Source organism: Sander lucioperca, chromosome 17 (assembly GCF_008315115.2).
Source record: "Sander lucioperca isolate FBNREF2018 chromosome 17, SLUC_FBN_1.2, whole genome shotgun sequence".
Taxonomy (NCBI): domain Eukaryota; kingdom Metazoa; phylum Chordata; class Actinopteri; order Perciformes; family Percidae; genus Sander; species Sander lucioperca.
This window is the reverse complement of record NC_050189.1, coordinates 21,744,423-21,770,217: the sequence shown is the minus strand read 5'-3', so window position 1 is coordinate 21,770,217 and position 25,795 is coordinate 21,744,423. Positions and strand designations below refer to the sequence as shown.

Below are 25,795 nucleotides of genomic sequence, written 5' to 3'. Positions count from 1 at the left end.
TTGTCATGCTTGCTATAGTTGATTTTTTTTTTCCTCCCGCGTGTCACAGAACCGTACACCCACCCACGACCCTTTCCTAAACCCAACCGACCCGTTCTTCCCACGTGTCACGGAACCGTAAGCCCACCCACGACCTTTTCCTTAACATAACTGCGTCAAAAGGGACGGCAATAGTCCCGACCAAGCGCGTTTACTTATAGCGCTAAAGGGACGGCAATAGTCCCGACCAAGCGCGTTTACTTATAGCGCTAAAGGGACGGCAATAGTCCCGACCAAGCGCGTTTACTTATAGCGCTAAAGGGACGGCAATAGTCCCGACCAAGCGCGTTTACTTATAGCGCTAAAGGGACGGCAATAGTCTCGACCAAGCGCGTTTACTTAAAGCGCTAAAGGAGACTTTTAGCGTCAATAAGAACGACAAAGGCACCTGACCAAGCGTCCATATTTTACGAGATGAGTGTGAGAACCTGTTGCAGCAGCACATTGACTGCTGCTGTATAAGATCCTCGTAGGGAGGAGGTCAGGGGGGATGTTTGGGGGGCAGAGCTCTGGCTGGTCTAGGGGGCTGTCATCCCTGGTTCTCCCACATTCTTGCTCTTTGGCGGCGGGGGGGGCTTCCCGGCACGGTTCTCTGCTGCTCTCCCTTGGGGAGGGGCACGGCTGTCCTCGGGACATGTGGTCTCGGGTCCTTTGCGCCTTCGGGAGGTCGCGGGGTGCCCTGGCTACTGGGGTTCCTGCCTGCCTGCTGCTGGGGTCGGTGTGTCGCGGTTGTGGCGTTCTGCTTTCACTAACTAACGACATTCTGCGACAGGCTTATGGACACACACACGCTGGTTCAAGTCCCATACAGAGTGTGAATTGGTAGCTGGAGAGATGCCAGTTCACCTCCTGGGCACTGCCAGGTGGCACCGTTCTCTCCATTTGTGCATGAATAGGTCCTGTGTGTGTGTGTGTGTGTGTGTGTGTGTGTGTGTGTGTGTGTGTGTGTGTGTGTGGCCTGTGTGTAGTGATTTCTAACAGAGAATTGTAATTTCCCCACTGGGGATCAATAAACAGTATTATATAGTATAGTATACCGCTGTTAAACGTCTGGTCGTTTATACTGATTGCTCTCAAAGGTAGATCAGCTCCGAGAACTGAATTCTTCTCTCACGGTCTGTAGTATTGTGTCTGCGTCTTTACAAAATCTTGTAAGTTGTAAGACTGTAAGAAGCATGAAACAAGTTAGAGTGTGTTTGTGAAATCCTGGACATGTTGGACAAAGGTGTCTTCAGCTGACACCAGAGACCCTCCATCAGATTCAGATCTTAGTCTCTCAGGATCACATCCTTCCCCCAGTCTCTGCTCCTCCTCTACACATTTAACATATTCATATAACACACACAAACCATATGAGGTTGGATATTTGGAGCGGCTTTATTTGTGTTCAACTTCCATCATGTCTCTGATCATTATTATTTCATCCACTTACAATAGGTGGATTCAAACATGTTGGTAAAATCTGTCCCGACGCAGCTCTCAGGCTGTGACCAAAACGGGGAGAACACGAGAGTAAGCTGCCAGAGGATAACACTTATTTTAACAACCAAATCAATATTCAAAACAACAACATGTAAGCAATGTAACTAAATAAACTAAACTAAGAAGACATGCAGCCTCAGTCACGCCCCTGCCTGGTTTACACATTCTCACTCCTAACTCGTCAAATACTTGATGCTTGGTCAGGACCCCTTGGCGTCTCTTTCTAACACGATATTATGGCACAGCAAAGGAATCAGGCCTAGTTCCATAGCAGGAGGCAGCTTCACTCTGTTCTCCAGAGGATGATTTCACTGGGAAGGCTTTAACTTACAGGAAGTCTGCAGAATAATCAGCTCCACCACTGGAGGGACAAAAGGCCCAGTGGACAGACAGAAACAGAACTGCATTCATGCATCAATATCTGAAAATAATTAATTTATATGTTACATAAAGTTCAGTGCATATGTTTTCTATCAGATCAGCAGTTTGTCTGCAAGTAAACATGTTTCTGTGTTTTGTGGATCACTTCCAACAAGTTATTCTGTCTGAATGCAAAACATGTTACGTCACATTTAGGTTCTTCTGCCAAAGACACACCAATGAAGCTGAACTGATTCTAACAAGACAAATATATAAAACTAAAACACATATACATCCATTTAGACAAACAGATTTAAAGAAGTAAAGATGATCTGAGAGCTGATTCCAACTGTGTTTGGTCCAAATGGTCCACAGAGAGAGAATCAAACTGAACTCTAAACAACATCACCATTATTTCTAAAGCAACCAGTGTAGTTCCATACCGTGCAACAACCGAAAATCACCCATTTCTGTCCTGGGTGAAAAAGGCAGCATGGTCTCAACAATAAATACATTTACCGCTGGTGTCATGCAACAGTTTAATCGGCACACGCTTATACTGACCCAAGATACAAAAGCCTCTGCGATAAAAAGCTCAAAACAAGAAAACCGTGGTTAAATCTACACAGAACGGCCTCTGCCCCAAACCTGTAGAACATAGCACAGCGATGAATGTCACAGTGACAAATGCAAAACGCCGCCGCGGAGGTAAACACCGCAGCGGTGGCAAACACCCCCGTGGAGGCAGGCAGCACCACTCACCCACAGCTTGGCAACCACAAACCCTTTCTTCAGAACAGATAAGCGACATGTTAACAGTATAGAAGCTTATGTTTAACCCAGACAGCCTACTTACCATTAATGTTGACATTGCAAACATTTCCACCATCCGCTCAGGTTGTGACACAAACGGGGACAACATGAGAGTAGGCTGCCAAAAGACAACACTTATTTCTAACAACCACGACACCTGGCAGGGAGGCTGGGGTCATCACAAAACCAAGAAACAAAAAGTACATCAACAAAATAAAAACATCAAGTGCTACAATTGTTTCTTCTGTCCTGATGTCAACGGGGAGCTTCTTCTTCTCTTGTGGAGCCAGGCGGCCTGTTCTCATGAACCATTTGTACATACAGCTGTAATAAGTAAAGCACTGTAGGGTGCCTGGGTGGCCTAGTGGTAGAGAGCCTATATATAGATGTCACTAATAATAATAATCCAAAAAATGACTAAAAAAGTAAAGCACTGTAATTGTATTCCAGGTATGTATTACTGTCAGCAGCACATTGACTGCTGCTGAATGAGATCCTCATAGAGAGGAGGTCGGAGGGGATGTTTGGCTTTACTCTGTATGTGTGCTGTCTGTCTGATATTTTGCTGCTGCAACACCGTTATTTCCCATTTTTTTGGGATCAATAAAAAATCTATCTGTCTATCTCTCTATCTCTCTATCTATCTATCTATCTATCTATCTATCTATCTATCTATCTAAAACACAGGGCTTTCAAGAGGGGGAGCAGAGCTCTGGCTGGTCTAGGGGGCTGTCATCCCTGGTTCTCCCACGTTCTCGCTCTTTGGAAGCGGGGGGGGCTTCCCGGCACGGTTCTCTGCTGCTCTCCCTTGGGGAGGGGCACGGCTGTCCTCGGGACATGTGGTCTCGGGTCCTTTGCGCCTTCGGGAGGTCGCGGGGTGCCCTGGCTACTGGGGTTCCTGCCTGCCTGCTGCTGGGGTCGGTGTGTCGCGGTTGTGGCGTTCCGCGGTTGTGGCGTTCCGCTCTACTAACTAACACACACACACACACACACACACACACATTCACCCACACATAGACACACACACTCACAGATAGACACACATACACACACACACACACACACACACACACACACACACACGCACACGCAAACACACACATCACTCACCCACACATACGCACACACATAGACACACAAACTCACACATAGAGACATTCACTCACCGATAGACAACATAAATAAATTAAGGTTGTCCATGGTTATCAACAGGTAGAACTACTCTTTACTCTTTATGATCAGGTTTGTACTCAGAGCAGTTGGTGAGGGATTTCTACAAAAAAAACTTCAGCCTTTCATTTCCTATTTTAATGGCTATTTGGCTAAGTGTTTTTTCTAGATATCTGACGTTGGAGTTCTGCAGGCAGTGGTCTGTGTGTGTGTGTCTGATCAGTAAAGATGGCTGCTGCTTCCTCTGCTGCTCTATCTGAACTATTACTGCCTTATCTACTTTATAGTCAGTTCTTCTTTAAACTGCAGAATGACTTTCAGTAAAAACCCTTGAACTTAAACACTATCAGTCTTGTCTTTGGTTAATCATTCCAGTGAGATTACTTATACAACTCCTGTCACAGTTCAGTGTTGTGTAATTTGGCTCGTAGCCTTTGTTTGCGGTTGCCTGGAGCACAGGTTTGTTGTTTCGTCCAATTGAGCGTCATCAGACCTGTGTCAGGACTTGGGCACCGTCCAGGTGAGTCAGTGTGTTTGTGTGTTTCTTCATGCTGGAGCACAGGCATGGTGTTTCTAGGTCAACAGTACATGGATAGATAGAGGGACATTTTAGTACATCTACATTACATTACATTACATGTCATTTAGCTGACGCTTTTATCCTGCGGCTTTATTTGTGTTCAACTTCTATCATGTCTCTGATCATTATTATTTCATACATTCATTCATATTAAATAATTATTAACTGATTTCAAAGATCATCACTTTGGTATAATTCACATTTCATAACATTTCCTTTAACAAACATCATGTTAATCTATTTCATAGATAATAAATCCAGTTGAAGGTCTTATTTAGAGACAGACTGGTCCTCTATGTCCCCCTGAGATATTCTGATCTGCATCAGATGATTTTATAATTACAATAACAACAATATCCACAATGTAATCAACTCCTCAGTTTAAACCATTCAATGTTAGATGATTTTAAATCAGCTAAGAAATCATTTTTAGCAGGCACCATGAGCCTTTATATTACTCAGCAGAAAACAATAATTTAAAATTCCCTCCATATAATATGTATTATTACCAAAACACACAAACAGAAGACATGATGAAGATCTCTCTACACCTGATTAGAAGATATTTGGTGGGTGCTCCGTCTGCTGATATTTACAACTAAAAAAAACATAATTTGCTGTAATATAGCAGCTCTGAGTACCCCAGGTATGAAGTAATGGATTACATTTGCTCATTTAATGCAGCAAAGTATTTCTGTGTACTGCTGCTGAGTTTATATTGTCTGAACATCTCTGTGTTTTCTGCTTCATTCTGCTCTTAAAGAACATTTTAAATGACTTATCTTTTATCTGAGCACACTTTTCAGATATCAAATAAGTAGCCTAACTTTGTTTTTTACTACATTTAATTCATACTTTTTTTCATATGTACTTTTAGTTAAGTAACTTTGTTTTTCTTTAAAGCAACAGTACTTTTATTCAAGTAAAATATTCTAGTTCTCTAAAGGTAAAGTTCATTTGAACTGATTCTGACCCTCCTCTGGACCATCTCATCATGACTTCAGGTCAGGTCTACAGTGCTGCAGTACGGCCTCCATTTGTCCCCTCCATCCTGTTGAACAGATATGAACCTCTCTACAGTCCACGTGGCCCTCTGCTGGACTCAGAGTGTTACTGCTAACTGTTCACCTCCATCTTCTTTCTTCCAACCAGCTGTCTGCACTGAGCATGTGCAGCTGACAGATAAACAGCCTGCAAACTTTCCTGCTACATTTGGTACTTCACACAGAGACCTGCTTTCTAATAACTGAAGCTGAAGCTGATACAGACTCAACCAGCATTCACAAGGACATCACACTCCCTGTCTGAACCACTGTCCTATGACAGAAGGGTTAGGATCATCAAAACTACAACCAATAGAAAGAAGAACAGTTTTTATCCCAGAGCTGTGGCCTCCATCACTCCAACACCACAGTTCTGTGAAATTATCAATTAGTATTAATATGCACTTCACGTTTTACTGATAATGCTGCTGCTCTTCTGCTATCTGATTAGCTCTGAATACATAATTGACAGTAGCACAAGTAGCCTACAACAACCTATAACATACAGTGTAATGTTCAACAACTTACTGATCCACCTTCCCTAAGTCCAAGTCCATCTGAATTTCTTTTTGTGTCTCCATTTCTTTCATTCTGAGTCACAACTTTCTACCAGTGTGCAGTAACTGGAGGTGTGTGCTGCTGAAGAATCCTGAAATCCTATTGGCTGCTGACTGAGGTGGAGCTAGTAAGTCATACATACGGTCTCCGGCTTGTACGATTTTTTGAGACGTTTATACCACCGGTATATTGGGACGGACATCTGACCTGTTCTGGGGTCTCTTTTATAAACGTGGCGTACACACAAAATGGAGCTGAAAATGTGCGTACGCCACTTCCCACGCAAAGGTTGTTATTTATAAAAAACAAAGTTGACGGGAGAACGTACGGTCCTCCACACAAACTCTGACACATGCGTACGCACATTTTGGAGACAATGGGAATTTAATTAGCGCTGTCTCACCATCACATTGTCTGCTACGGAGCACAGGAGGAGGAGATGGCCTGAGCTAAATGTTATCACCCACTGCTTGTAAACTTGTCATTAATGTAATCTTCTGTCTGAATTGTAGGTTGTCAGCTGCTGTTTTGCCTTAGTTTAGTTGTTTTTGGATTTTAATCATTTTAGTACATCTTTGTTAGTGCCCCAGGACACACTCCGTTTGGTTTGCTTGTATTTTAGGTGTACAAACTGGTGTATTGTTTTCTTGATTTTGTTAAATTGTTATTTTGCTTTCCAGTGGAGCTAGTAGCCAGCTTGTGGTGGAGACTAGGCACGTTAGCGTGGTTCCCTTCACAGATTGTAGTGACAACAGCACGGTGGCACGATTTGTGGTGACAGGATTTGCAGTGAACCGGTTTGCAGTGACTCGATTGCAGTGGGCACATGCGGTGGGTAAGTTGGTGCACCCCTGGAACACACCCTTAGTAGACTGTCTCTCCACAGCTGGCCTCTGCCCACTTTTCCCCCCTTTTCCTTTTGATAATTTAATCCATAACTGGGAGTGTATCTGTTTTAAAAGAATTAACCTGATTGCTAAATATATATTGTAATAAAACCTTTTCTACATTTTCTATTGCAATTTGATTCAAACATCCTCATTTCTAACCATCCTCTTAACAGGCACTTCCAGTCATAAATTATCCATTAAGAAATATTTCTTTTGTAACCACGTCTCTGTCTTACTTCAGTTAGTGAACCTGTGTAGCCTTTTGTATAACTGGGGAGCTTGTTGAAGTAGAAATAAACATTTCTTGGGGTGGAAGTCGCCAGGTGGCGTTGTCGGTTAGTTAGACTCGGGTGGCCAATCCTCCCCTAGCACCACCTGCCTTGCCACACTAGCATTAGAAAACTCCAGAACACAGTGTAAATAACTAAATATCTGTCTTTAATACTGTTCATATATCATCAAATGTCAAAGTCTGAAAATACAGATGTTAAGCTCTGTCAAACAAGTGTTTTATATAAATATTCTATATAATCTTCAACTTTATCACTAAGGCTTGTTTATTAAATATTAAATATATAGTTCTGTTAAATCTTATCATATAGGTCTAGTATATCGAAGCTGTCCCCGAGTGCCGTAATGTCTGCCGTATTGGAGAGTATTATTAATATAGGTAGTCCATAGATCAGGTTTCCCTACACTATGTGCGAACAGGCCGAAATTATAATTCAATTTGCAGCAATTCCTGAACGTCTGAGAAGTTTTTTGCTTTTTCCCTGCAACCAGTCGTCTTGATTCGGCGTAACGAAAGAACAACTGCAAGCCAGGGTCATTAACATACTGATCAGCATTCATGAGGTGCTTTGCGTTGATTATTTATGGTTAAAAATGGGCGTGTACAGGGCGAGATAAGAAGCTGATTGACGTATACACACTTGTGGGTAATCTGTGATTTACTGTATAAAGGGAACATTGCTTACAGATGTGTGTACACACAGTTTTATAAATCAGATTTTTTTTTTTGTGCACATCAAATAATCTTTATTAACCCTAGACACTTTAATAAAGGTATGTATGTGAGAGTATGACTGTCCCAGTGGGTGAAAAGTTAACATCTACCTTAACCCTCCTGTTATCCTCAAATGTACTAACATCTGTTATCAAGGATAACAGGAGGGGTAATTAGCTCAGGCTCCACCCAACCAGCATGCTAGGTGACACAAATCAAACACACCTGCTGCCATGTTACTTCACCAACAGGTGCATGCTGGTTGAGGCTAACATGCTAAATGCTAACATGCTGATGGATGATCCTCCACTTCAGGTTCAGACAGGTGAGTTCAACAACACGCTCTCTGGGATGGATGGTACTGTTCAGAGGAAGGTTGCTAGGAAACATAGCTTGTGTGTGTGTGTGTGTGTGTGTGTGTGTGTGTGTGTGTGTGTGTGTGTGTGTGAGTGAGTGCGTGCGAGTTTGTTTTTGCATGTTGTCGGTCATTTTAGTTTAACTGTCTGAATTTTGTCTCTTTTCTGTTGTCTGCTGCGGAGTGTTTCTGAAATGTATTAACTGTTGGTTTGGACACTGTCATCTGTGATGTGTGTGTGTTGACAAGTTAGAGCACTTTTTTGTCCCTATTTTGTGTCTCCATTTTGTCCCCTAAACGTTACTGTAATATAGTGACCGTTAAAGGTATAGTGGAGGATTTCCCCGAATTTTAGAAAAGAACCGCCCTCTCCACTTTTTGAAAAAATGCACATGAGCAACACTCTACCTGCTCCCGAGTGGGAACGCCTATTAAACGTGTGCACGAGAGAGCATGCACGAGCCTAGTTCTCCTCGTGCACGCTCTGTTTACAAGTTGCTGTCGGCTCATACAAACCTACTTTCCAAAAGAAGATTAGCACTTTTTCCACTATGTCAGACTCGCCACCGGTCCAGTCTTGTGGGATCCGATATTGACTACGAGCCCGTGCCCTGTTCATCCCGACCAAGATCCAGGAGGGGGGGGTGCAAGAGCCAGCACCAGCCGAGAGCGGGGGGAAGGCGGCCGTGAGAGGGGGGGAGGCAGCGGTCGGGCACGACGGCCTTACGTAAAAATATCACCAGAATGATTGACAACTAAGAGGACCAATAGTTTTGATGATCCACCCAGAAAAAGAAAATCCTCCACTATACCTTTAAATTAAAGACCTAGCCTAAATGAAAGAGCCAGCCAACAGAGTGAACTGTGAGCTGACCTGAGCATGTGTAAAGAAAGAGAAGGAGCTGTGCTGCCACCTGCTGGCTGTCTGACTGACTGGGTTTGGATTCTCAGTGTTGCTGAAGACACTGAAGCATTTTATTAGTTATTAACTAACTTCAACAGTTCTGATGCTAAAGTCTAAAATAGATTGTAGATGTACAGAAACACAGCTAGCTTCTTGCCTGGGACTGTTAATACAACATGTAGCCATGTATCTGTGGTGATCAGTAGGATTTGGATTTGTTGCAGTGACACGAGAAGAAAGTTCTCACATCTTTTTCTTTCTTTCTTTTATTTCAAACTAAAACTAAAATAAAATATAAAAATACAATAAGTGTGTTGCATCATACAAAACGAAAAATAAAATGTATAAAGCGTTATAAACAAGAAACCGGACGATGCAGAAGCTTATTTTTCCCGTCCCTTATTCAGCTCTAAATAGTTCTTCTATATATATATATTATATATTTTCTTATATATCTTTTGACGAGTAAAGACAAGAAGTAATAATTTTCTTTATGCATTTGCATCATTTGTCTTTGAACATTTAGATTCACAGTAATGTGGAAATGATGTTTTCAAGCCTCAAAAGGAGTCGGTGTTCTGCAGCTGCACAGCATTGTGGGAGTGTTTGATTTGGATCACTGAGCATGCTCAGTGTGGAGCTGTTGGAGAGAAACCATCAACACCAGACTGGTAGAGAGAGATTAATTGTTGAGTGTGTGTAAGGTCAGTGATTCAGAGTGATTCCTGTGAGGACAGTGGAGATGCAGTACTGACAGAACACCACCAGGTGGCAGACCAGACCAGTCTCAACACAAGGTGGGGGGGGTCTGAGGTTGGTCAGAGCAGTTCTAACACCCATTTCCTCTGTGTAGGGTGGTGTAGCAGCCGCGTGGTTTCTCCCCCTGCAGTTAGCAGCTCAGTTAGTCTGTTAGTTTATAATCACAGAGATGAATGTTGTTGATGAAGTTTATTTCCTTACATGTTGTCAGACTGTAGTTGTCATTTCCCTAAAGATAGACTTTGTCTTTGGATCTGAAAGCAGTTTATTGTTATGAACAGATGTGGAGCAGATGTTGTTGGATCAGCAGACAGCAACAGCTGATCATCACCAGTCATTCATGCTCCTCCATATCTAATACCACCTACTGTGGTAGGAAGGAAGGCTGCAGGCTAGAGGCTCCAGGATACCCCACCACTGCATTGTGGGTAATGTAGGCGCCAGCTTTTTAAACTGTACACCAACAGCTGCACCTGCAGTCACCAGTCAGTCAAGCTGCTGAAGTTTGCAGACGACACCACCCTCATTGGACTTCTCTCTGGTGGGGACGAGTCTCCTCGTGCTATGAACACTACATGTTACATTAACGCAAATATTTAGCACATATTCATATTTTGACCACAGCAAGCCAACTCCTTGTTGTGAAAGCCTACTTGGCAATGAACCTGATTGATCCTTGGTGAACTTTGATAGCATGCATATACTATCTATTTTAGTCTCTTTCTGACACATTTCAGTAGTTAAACAGAGCCAAGCTGTTGTTGTGTTCACACATTTGTAAATTGCTGTGGGACTGTAAACCTGCTTGTCCATACTGTTGTAATGCCGGTGCATTTCCAACCAGCAGGGGGATCTGGCCTTGGTCCCAGCCAGTTCTCCACTTCTAGTTCTGGCATGGCATTTATTAGCTGACTCTTTTTATACAACACTTTGCACAGTGTCAGCTGGAAACATTTAAACACATACTTATTATCTATCATATTAACATTATGTTTGTATTTGATTATATTATTTATTATTATACTGGCTTAGCTCATCCTAATTAGTGAAGTGGAAGACACTCTACATGTTACAATACCTTAATCAGCACCATGTCATTGATCATATTACCTTGGATCAGAGCCAGGCACAAGTTAACTACTTTTTATAATTTGATGCATATCATTGATAATTAGACCTATCTCAGCTTCACTCAACGTGAAGTCTTCTCTGCTCACTGACATTCACATTGGCTATTCTAACTTTCCTGATTTTGCTCATTTACATCTTCCTCACTTCATTATTGTCCAACCTAAAAAAATAGCTTTTAACCTGCACTTCCTGTCTCCCTAACACAGAAAGATGAGTCTTTTCTCTAAGTCAGCTGGGCCTAATTTGATCTTAAAACATGATACACTAAATTACAACATGATCACAATTTGTATTGAATAAACGCCCACACACAAAAGTGTGTGGGGGACCTGTAAATGGATCTATACAGTAGGTCAGTTGTAGTTGAGTTACTTTAGGGATGTAGTTCTCTAAGTTATTTCAGGGTTAAATGGTTCTGGAGAGAGCTACAAGTAGCAGTACTGGAGGCCAAGCTATCGGCCCGTTACTTATTCATTTTTAAACATAGAATTAGTTTTGTAACAGAGTGTTTACATGTATGAGAAAGTCTGTTCTGAGAGGGGACTGTGTAACATTACAGGTCCAGCTCCTTTTAGTCAATCATGCTTTTCTGTTAGAGCCTCTAATAGGTGGAACAATCTACCAAATGAAACAAGAAACTGCACCACCTACCATAACTTCACACACAGGGCCAGATGGATCAGCCACCAAGTCAGTCAAAACAGCGAAAACAAAGATTTAGCGATAACGAAGTTGATCTGCTTGTTTTTGAGGTAACAGCTTGATGCGTGTTATTTCGGCATTAGTGGTGGGGAAATGTATGTGTTGACTAGTGCGCTGTAACAAAGCGTTAAGTACTGGTGCTATGATACGGCTGAGTGCAGACTGCGCTATTTCCACTGCTGATTCTATGACTGTTTGAAATTATCCTGATGCCAATATTTGCAATGTAGCGTGGAGTTTTACAACTGCTGGAATGAAATGTGAACGCTGAGTCAAAGATTCAATGTCATCTTTGATTTCTTCCAGTAACTTTAATATTGCATGATTTCGTGTTCACTCAACTGAAAAAGGGTGATCCTTGTGGCAAAAATCTTTTCAGCTCATCTCCTTGGCCTATCTTCGTCTTGCCTGGATTATTGCAACCATTTCACCAGAAGATGAAGACCATATGCGAGGAAACCCGCTTGCGCCTGGTTTACACCTGCTTTCAAGAGGCGGACAATTTTCACCGCAAAATAGAGGCGCGCTTCCACGGGCGGATTTTGTACATAGCGCGGAATACATAATTAGACGCACTTTACGCTTCCCCTCCCATCTCTTTATGGGAAACTCCCACTTTCCCCTTCACCCTCCCATGAATGCATATGCATGACACGAAAAAGTGCAACTTGCCATTTTCAGCTCCCGCGACAGGCAGTCTGCGCTGTTACCTCAGTGCGGCCTGTTTGTACATATCTCGCCATGCTTTTACGCGCACGTTGTAAACCAAACACGCCTGAAGTAGGCGCAAAAGCGTTAGTACATCCAGCCCACAGTCTCAAGGTGTGTCTCTTGGAAAGTCAGACTTGTGAACATTTTTAATCTCCTGGTAATTTTATATCATTGTTGTTATCACTGCTGACCTGCTGCTAACATGTTTAATGTTTTGCATAAAATAAAAACTAAGATAAAATCTCTCTTCATTTTTGTCTACAATCGTCTCTACTTTTTCATCATGAGATAGAATACAGCACCGGTGCCTTAACGACCGTCATTTACCGGACCGAATAGCAACGCGGATTTCGATGCCACTTAAATGCCTGCGCTTCTCTCTGATGCTCCTAAACGGACGTTGCATGTCACGCTAGTTAACACTACACTTGGCAGCAGGTAACGTTACCGTTAGCTAGCAGCTGGATTAAACACGTTAAAATGCTGACAGCTGAACGGTGTAACGTGTGTCTGTATTTCACTGGAGACGATTCCTCTGACGTTGTCGGAAAAGCAACACAGATGTTGCGTTCAATTGAAACTCGCCAGCCTCGTGCTGCATTCAAAGTTATTGTAAAATACCTTTTTTCCCATTTAGTGGTTGTTCTTGTCGTTTAACGTACAATGATATTGACAAAAAATCAGAACGTGTCATTATAACTATTTGACTGAAATGGTTATCAGAAATAATCTCAGGTAAATAATTTGTGATTAAAAAAAAGACTAAATTGTTTGGACTAAAACTTGACTAAAATGACAAGACTTTTAGTCGACTAAAACTTGACTAACAAAAAAAGATATGTGAATGACTAAATATGACTAAAAATAACTAGGACATTTGGCACAAGACTAAAACTAAGACTAAATTAAAAATAGGTGACAAAAATGAACAATACCGGTGTCAAATATAGCCCGCTCTGCATTTCTTGGGTATGTATGAAACATTAACTTGTATTTTAACTATTCTACCATCTTATTAACCTGTGCTGTATTAACACCTGCCTCATGATTAATGTAGCCTATTTCATTTTTTTGTTACTGCTTGTTACTGCTTTGCATGGTTGAACGATGAAAGAAGATGGCTCGGGTCTGTGTTGCTTGGCTGTGTTTTGATGCTTGCGTGGCTTCATATACTGAATGGGGATACTGTTGATGTGTAACTGTGCTAATGTCTTGCTGCTTCCTGTAGCTCCGCATGGCTTACTGAGAAAGCTTATTTGTTGCTCTAGCTGTATGTATAGTGTCTTGTTGACTTCTGTCTGTATAGTTTAACCTGTACTAATGTCTTGCTGTTTCCTGTTCCTCTGGTCTAAAATCATCTGGCCAAAGAACTACAGTTGAAAATTAGCCGGCTGGCTAACAATGGCACATTTACAGAAATGTTAATTGTGTGTTGTTCTTTTATAAAATAAAGAATAAGAATAAGAACCCATCAGCATGTTAGCATTTAGCATGTTAGCTATAACCAGCATGCACCTGTTGGTGAAGTAACATGGCAGCAGGTGTCTTCTTCTTCTTCTTCATGGTGAATTACCGCCACCATCTGGTGTGGAGGGTGGATCAGGATATCTAATATTAGGCTGTGTACAATACTCCAAAACTAAACTAAAATAATACTTGATTACACCAATCTTTGAGTCCTTTTGTAGAATATTTATTAAATCACACTGTACTTTTATCTTTGAAGTTTTGAATCTCCTTAATGGTGTTTGATTTGCATCACTTGTAGCTAATATAAAAGTGTCTAATGTTAATTAATAAAGATGCCGATCATGAGCTGAGGCTTTGAGAAGAGAGAAAGCATGATGTAATGCAGTCAGACAGCCAGCAGGAGGCAGCTTTCAATCTGTTCTCCAGTAGATCATTTTGACTTTTTACATTTCTCTAACTGTGGGTTAAAGTGTCCCTTTGGAACTGACATTTGTCTCAGAGGGGAAACATTGTTAAAATAAATGTATTGAAGTTTAACTTCTATACATGTATTAAATATTTAGCCAGATGAAACCAATCAGTTAGTTAAACTTCAAGCAGACATTAAGGACATAACATCCTGGATTAAATGCAATTTCCTGATGTTAAAATTAGACAAAAACTGGAGGTATTGTACTTTGCCCCAAACACCTCCATAGCTCATTATCTGAATATAGCTCTGGATGAAACCGCCCTGGCCTCCAGCACCAATGTAAGGAATCTTAGGAATCATTGATCAGATTTGATCCTTTAATGCCTACATAAACAAACTTCAAGAACTGCCTACTTAGACACAACCTGTCTTAAAATGATGCAAGAGATCCAGTGTGATGGCCCCTCCTACCTCTGTGTCTGCCTGCTCTAATCCTATGCATTACTGGTTTTTACAGACTGATCTCATGAAATGGCGTATGCATGAAACGCTAATTCGTATGCCATTATTGGCGTGCCACAAAGACGCAAACTCTCTTTTTAGCGTGTATATCAACACCGGTTGTCCTCCATTGACTAACATTTCCTTGCGATTGCGTGTGAAGTTATGCTGTAGCCAGTAGTATGAAAGGACGAAAATCCGCATAGGGAGTAGGGCTGTGCATTTAATTGAATTTCGATTTCGGCTCCCAACGATCACCAAAATAGTACAATTAAGAAAAAACGTGCACATCCGCACGCGCACATCTGCCCCTCGCGATTCCCAAAGCCAAAAACTCTCTCAGCCTATACAATCAGGGAGGCAAGTCGTGTGCATTTCATCCGCTGGAATTTAAAAACAGCGTGAGTAAAGATGGCAGAAGGAGGGCAGCCAGAGCAGCGTTTGGTGAGCAAAAAAGGCAAAACCAACTCCATTGTCCGGGAACAGTTAACGTTAGCTAACCCTGCCTTTGCGTCCCCGCTGTAGTAGACGTTGTATTCCCCCGACACGCTATATTCACTTACTGTTTAAAACTTTTCCAGCTTAGTGGGGATGCATACCGCTCAAAACCAACATAAAAAACATAGTAATGTTCCCTCAGCATTTTGTTTTGTTAAACTGTATGTAAAATGAGCAGGGACGTTAAATTACCTCTTCCACGTAACGTTATTCTAAGGTACCGTCTATGTGCTGGATTTTTTCTTAGGTTAGCTAGTAAATAAGCCCACTGATGGCGACAATATTGTTGATATTTTGGCACAATGTTTTGTAATGACAGTAGTAGTGGTCATAGTGAGTGAAAATGTGATGTGAGATGCACACTGTGTTTTGTATCTGGAATTGTTCATTAGCTGTGTAACATTATGTGTGATATCTGTAAAGCTGAACCGACTCACAGTAGTAAAACAGATTTTATTCCGATCCAAAGACTCTGGACTATTGTAATTCCTTATTATCTGGTTGCTCTAACAAGTCCCTTAAGACTCTCCAGTTGATCCAGAATGACTAATAGGAACTAAGAAATTAGATCATATTTCCCCTGTGTTAGCTTCTCTGCCTTGGCTTCCTCTAAAATCCAGAATTTGATTTAAAATCCTTCTCCTGATCTACAAAGCTCTTAATGGTCAGGCACCATCATATCTTAAAGAGAGTGGGACTTCCTATGACACACTGAGCTCATTGAAGCCAATCAAGATAGATGTTACCTGTTCACCCCTTGGTGTTAAACACATTCACACACACATAGATATACAATAAAGGGCACATTTTTTGAATACATAAAGATGATCTGATGATGTGCATATTGAGCCAATCATGTGCTGAGACTTTGAGAAGAAAGAGAACATGATCTAATGCAGTCAGACAGCCAGCAGGAGGCAGCTTTCACCCTGTTCTCCAGAAGATCATTTCACTGGGAAGTCTTTCACTTACGGGAAGTCTGCAGAATAATCAGCTCCACCACTGGAGGGACAAAAGGCCCAGTGGACAGACAGAAACGTAGAACTTCATTTATCATTAAAAAAAAGAGTTCATTTATGAGTGACAAATCGTTGAGTGCATCTGTTTCCTGTCAGATCAGCAGTTTGTCTCCAAGTAAACATGTTTCTGTGTGTCTTGGATCAGTTCCAACAAGTTATTTTATCTGAATGCAAAACACGTCACATTTAGGATCTTCTGCCAAAGACACAACCATGATGCTGAGTTTCAACAAGAAGAAGAATATAGAAATAAAGATGACCTGAGAGCTGATTCAATCTGTGTTTAGTCCAGATGATCCACACAGAGAGTGGAGAGGTGACTCAAGTCAAAGGTCACAACTGCATGCTTCACATTTGAAGATTAAAAAATAACTAAAGTGAAGTAGCAAAATAAATCTTGAATGAATTCTATGAATTCTTTTTAATAAGAGGTTAGAACGTGGCAAATATGTGAACGCACATACTGTATGTACAAAAACTCTGACTCACATGGAACACTACAGGAAGTGTTTGTTTTCTAAAATGGCAAAGGAATGTCCCTCCCTTCTCTGCCTCTGATTGGCTAAAAACTCGTTGCCTTGGTCGGTGGGATTGGTTACATTTTGGAAGAGTGAGATTGGTTAGGGTTAGGGTAGGAATACTAGGGTAAGCCAATCATACACAGAGTAAGGCCTTCACCATCCCAGGAAACACAAACTCTCTTACAGGAAGACAGAATCGGACACAAAGTCCTCCACCACTGGAACTCTTTGAAAAACATCCTATTTTAAATGGCTGCATGAAAACATGAATTTTAGTGGAATATTCATTAGCCATGTAAACAGCCTTGTAAAAATGTTGTCTTTTTAGGAATAAGGGCAAAAACCGTAAGATTTTGTGTATGTAAACATATTCAATTATGGGTTTTAAACAACAATGTGTGGCACTGAGGAAGAAGATATATCAGGCTTCAATAAACACAATACTTTCAATATACTTTCGCAACTGAGTCTGACTCATTGCCCCCCCCCCTCCCCCCTCCCCCCAACAATACTATCTGACTCTCTGTTACTGGGGATTATGTTTAAAGTTTCTCATTTATTAAATAATTGCTTAAAGTGTTTGAAAAAGTTTCGTGTTGGAGTTTGTAACATTCTAAAATCTTAATTTAAATTAAAAGATTTTCATTTTTTTTTTTTTTTTTTTTTTTTTAAGATTATTTTTTGGGCATTTTAGGCCTCTATTTATATAGGACAGCCTATAATCAAAAGGGGAGAGAGAGAGGGGGAATGGCATGCAGCAAAGGGCCGCAGGTCGGAGCTGAACCCACGGCCGCTGCGTCGAGGAACAAACCTCCACACGTAGGCGCCTGCTCCAACAGGTGAGCCAACCAGGCGCCCAAGATTTTCATTTTCACTGTAAATGCATAGCGGTTTCAAACATCAGTTTTCGGTTTCATTAACTACTAATAATTGGTATCGGTATCGGCCTTTAGAAACAAGTATCTGTCGATCCCTAATGTTTATATACAGTATATCTCCACACGGTCTTTTAAAATGAGTCTTGCAGTCTCAGTCTCATTTGTTTGTCTGTTATTAAAGACATGTCTGAACTAACCACAAACATAAATAAATAATATTATATATATAAAATATAATAAAAGATTATGAATTATAATACTGTTAATGATGGTGCTGCAGCCTCAGAATAGGATTAGTAGGCCTAGTACTTTTTCGCCTGCAGGATTGCACGTAAATTAAATAGATCATAGGTTCAATACCATTTCACCAGTAATCTTATAGGCTACTTATGATTAAATATGATATTAATACACTATATTGGAACTTATGCATTTACTCTAGCAGCAATTTTCTCCCACGCAAATTCTCTTTTGCAGCAGCCGCTGTGTTGCCTTTTTTTTGTTAAAGATTAGTTTTTGAGCTTTTTCGCCTTTTAATTTGACAGGACAGCTAGGTGAGAAAGGGGGGAGAGAGAGAGAGGGGGGAAGGCATGCAGGAAATCATCACAGTTCGGATTCGAAAACCTGGACCTCTGCGTCGAGGCATTAAACCTCGATATATATGTGCACCTGCTCTACCCACTGAGCCAGTTGCTTTTTTAACGAAATACATGTTCAAACTCGCTGAATGTGCGCATGAATATTTCCGCCGACCAGTTTATTTGTGGTTGTTACCATGGTGAATCATAGTATCATGGCTTAAAATGTTTTCAGAAACGTTTCTACCTTTTTCCTGCTACAACTGAATTCCCACAGGACTTAGCAATACTACAGCTAGCTGTCTAAAACACTATTTTACTGTACAGGACCCAAACATAATTTGGTCCGTTTCCATGTAGCATAGTCACTACTATGGTCATAACCACTACAGTGCTCAATTATCTATTTTTGAGGGGGAAATAAAATACATTTTTTCACGGCGAAGGCTTGAACGGTCTTCTGGAAGACATCCACCAGACCAGCGGGCGCTCGTTGGATTGTTGTCGGCCGCGTGAAGCCAGGAGGGCGGGGAGGAAGCAGAGGCAGGGACGCCGGCCGGGCATGCTAGTCCGGCTAAGGAAACCACAACGATCGACACGGACAAGACTCCTACTCACCAACGCCAGATGGATTGCACACTAAATGGATATTTATGTTACAAATACACACGGGACTGCAGCGTGATGATTATTACCGGAGCCTGGCTGAACACACTCACTCATCCCAGACAGCAGCTAGCAGCTAACAGGGTAGGTGAATTTAAACAACGGCTAAGTTGCTAAACGCATCTTGTTGTCATGTAAGGGCCCTGTTCATGTTGCACAGACATTTTAATAGCATTTTGAGTCTGTTAAGAGGCACAAAAGCACTCTTTAGCTTATGCCCCCATAACTGCAGTTTTAGCTAACGGGAGCTCTGGGCATTAGATACAGAAGCTCCATGTTGCTAGCATCAATTCAGCTCGTGGTTTTTGCTATCGACAGTACTCAAAAGAGTATAGCGATCAAGATTAATGTAAAAATTGCCCGGAGTTCTCCTTTAAACCTCCTTCCTGAAATGGACCCCTGGTCTTTAAAAGGAAAGTTATCATACATAATAATGTGACATGTCATCATGAGGAAGATCAATGCTGTTTCTGTCTTTGGAAATAGTTTTTTTCTCAATGGTCAGCATAAACTCTCCCACAATATTTATAGTAATGTGTGTTACATTTGCAGAAGTGTAATCCAGTGGTTAATGAGCAGACTGCCAGTGGGAAATCTGAGCATGTTTAGAATATGAGGCCAAGATTGAACCTGTAAATCTGTGTTACTGCTCCACATGTAATACAGTTTTCATTTTTAAATACGTTTTAGAGATACTTTGCTATGATTAATATTGTTTTCTCACATAAAAAGTTTTAAAAGAACAACTGAAAAGTGGCTGGAATCACATCTACTTTTCTCCATCACTGAGACATTCTGGATCTGGCCTTAACACCGACCGGTGGTCTAGGGCAGACTAGACTAAATGTAGGATTTCTTTAGCTTTAAGTGACAGGTGATACAACTGTGCATGCCTCATAGGTAAAGGATGTTGTTTAAAAGTAATGCTGGAGTGAACGAGTCTCCCATTTCTCAACTGAGGATCCATCTGTCCTCGCATCTCCCCCGTGTCTTAGGGCCCAGACTCCCGTCGCCTTTGTCTTGGACAATAAATTGCACTAAATTGCAATTACACCGCAAAGACTACAGCCGACGGCTAACTACCACCTACGTTCTGCACATGCGAGAAAAGAAGTAACTCTCCATGCCAGCGGGCGGTGATAATTTATTCGTCATTCAAAAAGGCCAAAACCAGAAACCAGACCGGACTGTGGACATATAAACTATCAAGACTTTCTCAACGCTCATAATTTAGGTTATTTTTTCGGAACAAAAGTCAGAAAGTTGAAAATGTTCTTTTGTTAAAGAAGAAAAGATGAGGCGGAAAATTTTGAGGCCGTGCTAAGACGAGGAATAGGCGCCTGTGAGGGAAACAAATAAGGTAACGGGATGTACCTGATGTGTACAAGTACAACAGTGGAAACAGAAGGAAATGGTGTGGCGTTGGGATAAACGTGGCACAGCAGACCTGGGGTCAGCACAAAGAACAAAATGTGAACTGCTAATATAAATAAAAACAATGAATATCAGATTCAGAACACTTTATTTATCTCGTTCGTACAAAAGTAGCAAAACATGATGATTCAAATGTAACAAAGTGCAAGTCTTTTTATTTAAATAGTAAGCCCATGTCAGTTAATGTAAATCTGTATTTTTATTTGTAACCAAAAGCCCTACTAGGGACAAGTGTCGAGAATTAGCTTCGGCTAAAAACACTATGATACATACATCAGATGACTGTTGAAGTTTATCTATGTTTTTTTGTATCTAAATAAAAAATAAAAAAAAAAGTTGTATAGTTCACATTATTTCATAACACATTTCCTTTTACAAACATCATGTCATTCTACATTGTAGATAATAAATACAGTTTGGAGTCTTATTTAACGACAGACTCGTCACCTCAGTTCTCCTGAGATATTATTAGCTACGTCCGGGGGTGATTCTAGGATCAGACCTTTAGGGGGGCTCAGCCCCTAATGCGAATGTAGACACAGTGCCTTGCAAAAGTGTTAACCAAACTAAAGGTGGTCTGGCACAACCACCTCCGATTGGCCAACACTACGTTTCCGTTAATTCTTTCCTTGACTGGGTTACAGGTGCAAAGCATCAGCGACAGACACACAGGATATTATACCTGTTTCAAGCCCTTTGGACCTGTAATTGTTTGTCCTCTGTCACTAACAGACAAGTTCGCAAACTCTCACTTGAAGCATCAAAATTGATGTAAAAAATGAAAAGTTTTTTATTATTATAATTTTTAGGGGGGCTGAGATGAAATTTAGGTGGGCTTGAGCCCCTCTAAAAAGGGTCTAAAATCGCCCATGGCTATGTCAGATGCTTTAATAAATACAACAGTATTCAGAGTTTAATCAACTGCTTAGTGTACACTACACAATAGCAGCCTCTATAAGCTTATACAAATGATACAATCCCTAAAGGGATGAGAAAAAAACCAACAATACAAAACAAACAAAGGAAATGCCTGACCTGACCAAACACACAAACCGATAACAGGTACAGTAGAAGAACGCTTCACACCTCATTATAAAATACTAGTAGGCATGTTTAGATTGGCCTCATGACCTCAAGGCACTTGATATGCAACTGACTGTACTGTATACTACAGCCTCACTGTGTACTTCATAGGAAAACATTGTACTACACATACACTAACAACAACATGGCCAAGTATACTTACATACACAAGGAATTTAACTTTGGTAGGTGTTAACTCTCCATATATTCAACAAATAGACACAGCAATATAAATATAGGCAAATGTCAAAAATATACAAAAATACAAATAAGACATAATATCAAGACAAGTACACATGGAGTGGGATGAAGAGTGCAAAAAGTAATAATGCAAAGTAGTGTGCAAGATGCATATTGGAATGAACTATGACATCTTACATCAACCATACACCAATCTTAGTTTGTTGTTTGATAGAAAACAGTTCCTCTCTACTGAAAATAATCTGGTTTACATGGCTAGTTTCCACGAAAATAAACAAAAACAACACAAACGAGAGAGAGCGTTTTATAGAGGGCCGCTATCTGCGGTGCCATCTTGTCTCTTTTTTTTTTTTTTTTTTTTTTGCATTGTATTAGAGTTGAAAATCACCTTGAAGTAGCCTACATTGCGCTGATAATGCCTTCTTTTTACTTTAACTAAACATTTGCAGCAGAACTGGTACTCTGCAGTCACAGCCGGTTTACCACACGGCCACGTTCAGACTGCAATGCTCTATGGCGATTGTTTCTTTCCGGACAGTTCACATTATATTTGGTGTTAACTTAGCACGTAGTATATGCATGCATATATATATACACATACATATATATATATATATACACACACACACACACACACACACACACACACACACACACACACACACACATATATATATATATATATATATATATATATAATATATATATATATATATATATATATATATATATATATATCTCTTACCGCTAAATGCACTCCTCTGCTCTGATCGCTCTGCTGTCCGCACATCGCATCTCCCGTCAGCGATGCAAGCTCACCAACGCGGGGAAGTTCTGTCAGCTCGACATCACAGTGTTTTTTTTTTTGTTTCACTGGTTAACGGGATCTAACCAGATGTTTGGCTCAGGCCCTGGGCCCTTTAGGAGGTGAATGTATTATTTATTTTTTCTGGCATTCTCATGTGATGCTATTTTATTTATCCAGCATTGTATTAGAGTTTAAAATCTCCACCTTGAAGCTGCGCTGATAATGCCTTCTTTTTACTTTAAAGATCCATTGTGTAATATTTTGAGTTGATTCTTAGCAAAAAAAACCTTTGTTCTTTCACAAATATGTACTCATTCATGTGTAATTACTTCCACCAACTAATCAAAGTATTCTCGTAAGCGTAGAATCTGCCATCATTCAGATTACATACGGGCAAGTCGCTTTAATGACAGCCGCCATGGAGTGCCTCCATCTTTAAAATACCTTAGCCAAAGAGGGACATACCTCCGCCTTTTGCACTTTTATACTCAGTGGCACGGTGACAAATGCCAGCCAGGGTCAGCCAAAGTTAATATTGGAGTGGCTAGAACAGCTGCGTGTAAACGATGGAGATACTAAGAGCTCATTTCAGGTTCGGCCACCGTAGGAGTTAAAACGCGCTCGGAATAGGAGGGGCTAGAAAGTAATATTCAGTTGGTTGTCATGTACAATTTCACCGCTAGATGGGAGAAATTCTTACACAATGTAGCTTTAACTAAACATTTGCAGCTGAACTTGTACTCTGCAGTCTTTTTCTTGATGAAATCAAATGACATTTCCTCATTTAGGGTCATTAACTTGTGTGTTAAATCTAGACACACTGATGTGTGGTGGAATATCTGATCTGAGTTTGTATACAAAGATGATGTTGCGAGTCATTTTGACGTTAGTCTGAGGACATGTGAACTCACCACAGACAGTTGCCTTGGTCATGAAGTCACGACGGTACGCTGCTGAGAGTGAACAGGGGAAACACCTTGGAAAAATAGCCCAAAAAATAAAACTTCCCAAAGTTAACACCAGAAATGAAGCTGGAAGTTCTCCTAGGAGAAGGGACAGCAGCTCCACTGCTACATATGTATCTGCCTGCCACAACCTGAGGGACTCACCACCACTTCAGGATCCCAAAATGACAGGCAAAACACTGGAATGGATATGTGGCGTTATTTTAAATGACCGGGAAACACTGACGTATAAAACTGCCAATCAGATTGATTTACTTGTTAATCGAAGATGTATATATATTATTTTTTTTAGGTTGTTCGAAATAAAAATCTATTTAATTCATTCAATTTGATCTCAAAATTTAAAAAAAAACAACAGAGACTATTTCTAGTCCCTGTGAGTTGTCAAACAAGCGCATTGGCGGACGCTTCATCAGTAGCAGCAGGAGGGACTGATGGGGTCTTACGTCTTCTACATGTCAGGACACCAACCACTGCAGCAGCTACAAGAACCAGAGCACCTGCAGCCAGTCCATGGTATCGGCCTACAGGAGAGGTGTTTCCATCCTCAGTGACATCATTGATGGAGTTTTCATCCTTGGGGTGTCTGCTGTTTGAACCTGAAGATGAATTAACATATAAGTCAGTAAATGTGTAGATAATGGAGCAGTCTTCATCCTCTCTGATGTTAGAAACTGCAGCTACAACCTGATACTCAGAAAAACTCTCTGAGAGAGACTACCTCACCTGCTGGCTCTGTAACCTGCAGACGGATGATTCTGATTGGCTCAGAGTCGATGATGGATCTCTTTTTACGTCTGGAACCACCTGATGCAACCCGACACTCGTATGTTCCGTTGTCGATGCTGCTCACATTCTTCAGAATTAAAGACATGTCTCTGTCCTTCAGCTCTCTGTCCACCAGGTCCACCCTGTCCTTAAAGTCTGGATGCTGTTCTTCTGTTTCCAAGTATCCATCGCTATAAAAGAGGACGTACTCTGGCTCCAGGTCAGGTCTGGTCCACTCTAGAGCTCTGATGGAGGAATCAGCAGCCTGACATGGTAGAATGACATCATCTCCAGGGCACACTGTTAGCACAATCAGGTCTGAAAAACAATAATAAACTACTATTAATAATAAAAAGTCATGTTGTTTCAACAGTTGTCTACAGGTGTGTCCCTGCAGAAGGTCTCTGTAGAGTCTCACCTGATGGAGACGTTCACTGATCTGTCACAACTGCAGAGATATCACAGGACTTTATTACCACAGGTCAACTCTTTAGAAGGCGTATAAGGTTGTTACACATGAAGGTGATTCCACATTAAATCTATTTACTTCAACATATTTCATTCAAAGCAACAGTGTGTCTTTAAAAAAGCATGTCATTGTTTGATTTAATCTGATCTCTTTCACAGTCAGCGTCTGTAAAACAGCACTAAATAACATACATAAGTGTCCTGATGTAGGAAATGTTGTTTGTGTTTCCAGCACAGGTTGAACTGTTGCATCAGATTGCTGTCACTGCTGAGTGCAGCGCACTTTCTTCCTCTTTAATTCAGCCCCTTACGGTGCCTCCCTCTCTCCCCTTTTTTACACAACAAGCCTTTTGAAAAACTGCAGAGGACTGGATAGGTTATAATCTAGGGGTCAAGTGAAACTTGCCCCCCCTACATCCTTAGAAAAGGAAATGTAGTGTGCAGCAGGATATCTAAAACACATACACAGAAAAAAAGCACCACCAGATGCCAACAACATTGTAAACACAACACAGGACACACAACAACACATCATAATAGTCACAGGAATAAAAGAGTCCCTGGCACATCTAGTTCTTAACATAAGCAGCCTAAAATGGCGACATGAGGGGAGCAGATTAAACTCCCCAAAGAGTGGGTGATCAGGGCAGTTTAAAATGAGTTTAGCCTTACCCCTGACCCATTCATCATATATATGTTGTAGCTGTGGTAGCTGTACCCCGACCTCCTTAGACGCCACGTTTACCAGCTTTGTTAGCTTACGCTTGCTGATCATTGGAAGACCACTTTACCACACCACAATAAAAAAATTCGAGACTAATTCAATAAAACGCTGGTAGAACAAAGCCATCAGAGTCCTGCACACACTGAATGATGTCATCTTCCTCAAGAAGAAAAAGTCTCTGTTGGGCCTTTTTACAAGCAGCATCTGTGTTGCTCTCAAAAGATAATTTGCTGTCAATGATTTTTTTGCTGTGCTAAATATTTATATTCACCGACTCTGTCCTGTCTCAACATTCATG

General features: G+C 41.0%; 1 protein-coding gene and 2 long non-coding RNA genes across 3 annotated transcripts in view; 2 read left to right on the top strand and 1 right to left on the bottom strand.

Annotated features, from left to right (window-relative positions):
* The window catches only part of LOC116060888 (muscle M-line assembly protein unc-89-like), a 295,447-nt gene that overhangs the window by 253,297 nt on the left and 16,355 nt on the right, over window positions 1–25,795 (bottom strand). The window contains exon 3 of the mRNA XM_035993844.1: window positions 24,264–24,623. Within this exon, the coding sequence (XP_035849737.1) occupies window positions 24,264–24,623 (360 nt within the window). The remainder of the gene's footprint in view (window positions 1–24,263; window positions 24,624–25,795) is intronic.
* The window catches only part of LOC118493576, a 328,097-nt gene that overhangs the window by 301,609 nt on the left and 693 nt on the right, over window positions 1–25,795 (top strand). The gene's annotated exons all lie outside the window — the stretch shown is intronic.
* LOC118493580 lies at window positions 8,703–24,365 on the top strand. Its single transcript, XR_004895525.1, has 3 exons — window positions 8,703–8,714; window positions 24,048–24,053; window positions 24,254–24,365. It is a non-coding gene; the product is annotated as an uncharacterized LOC118493580 (long non-coding RNA).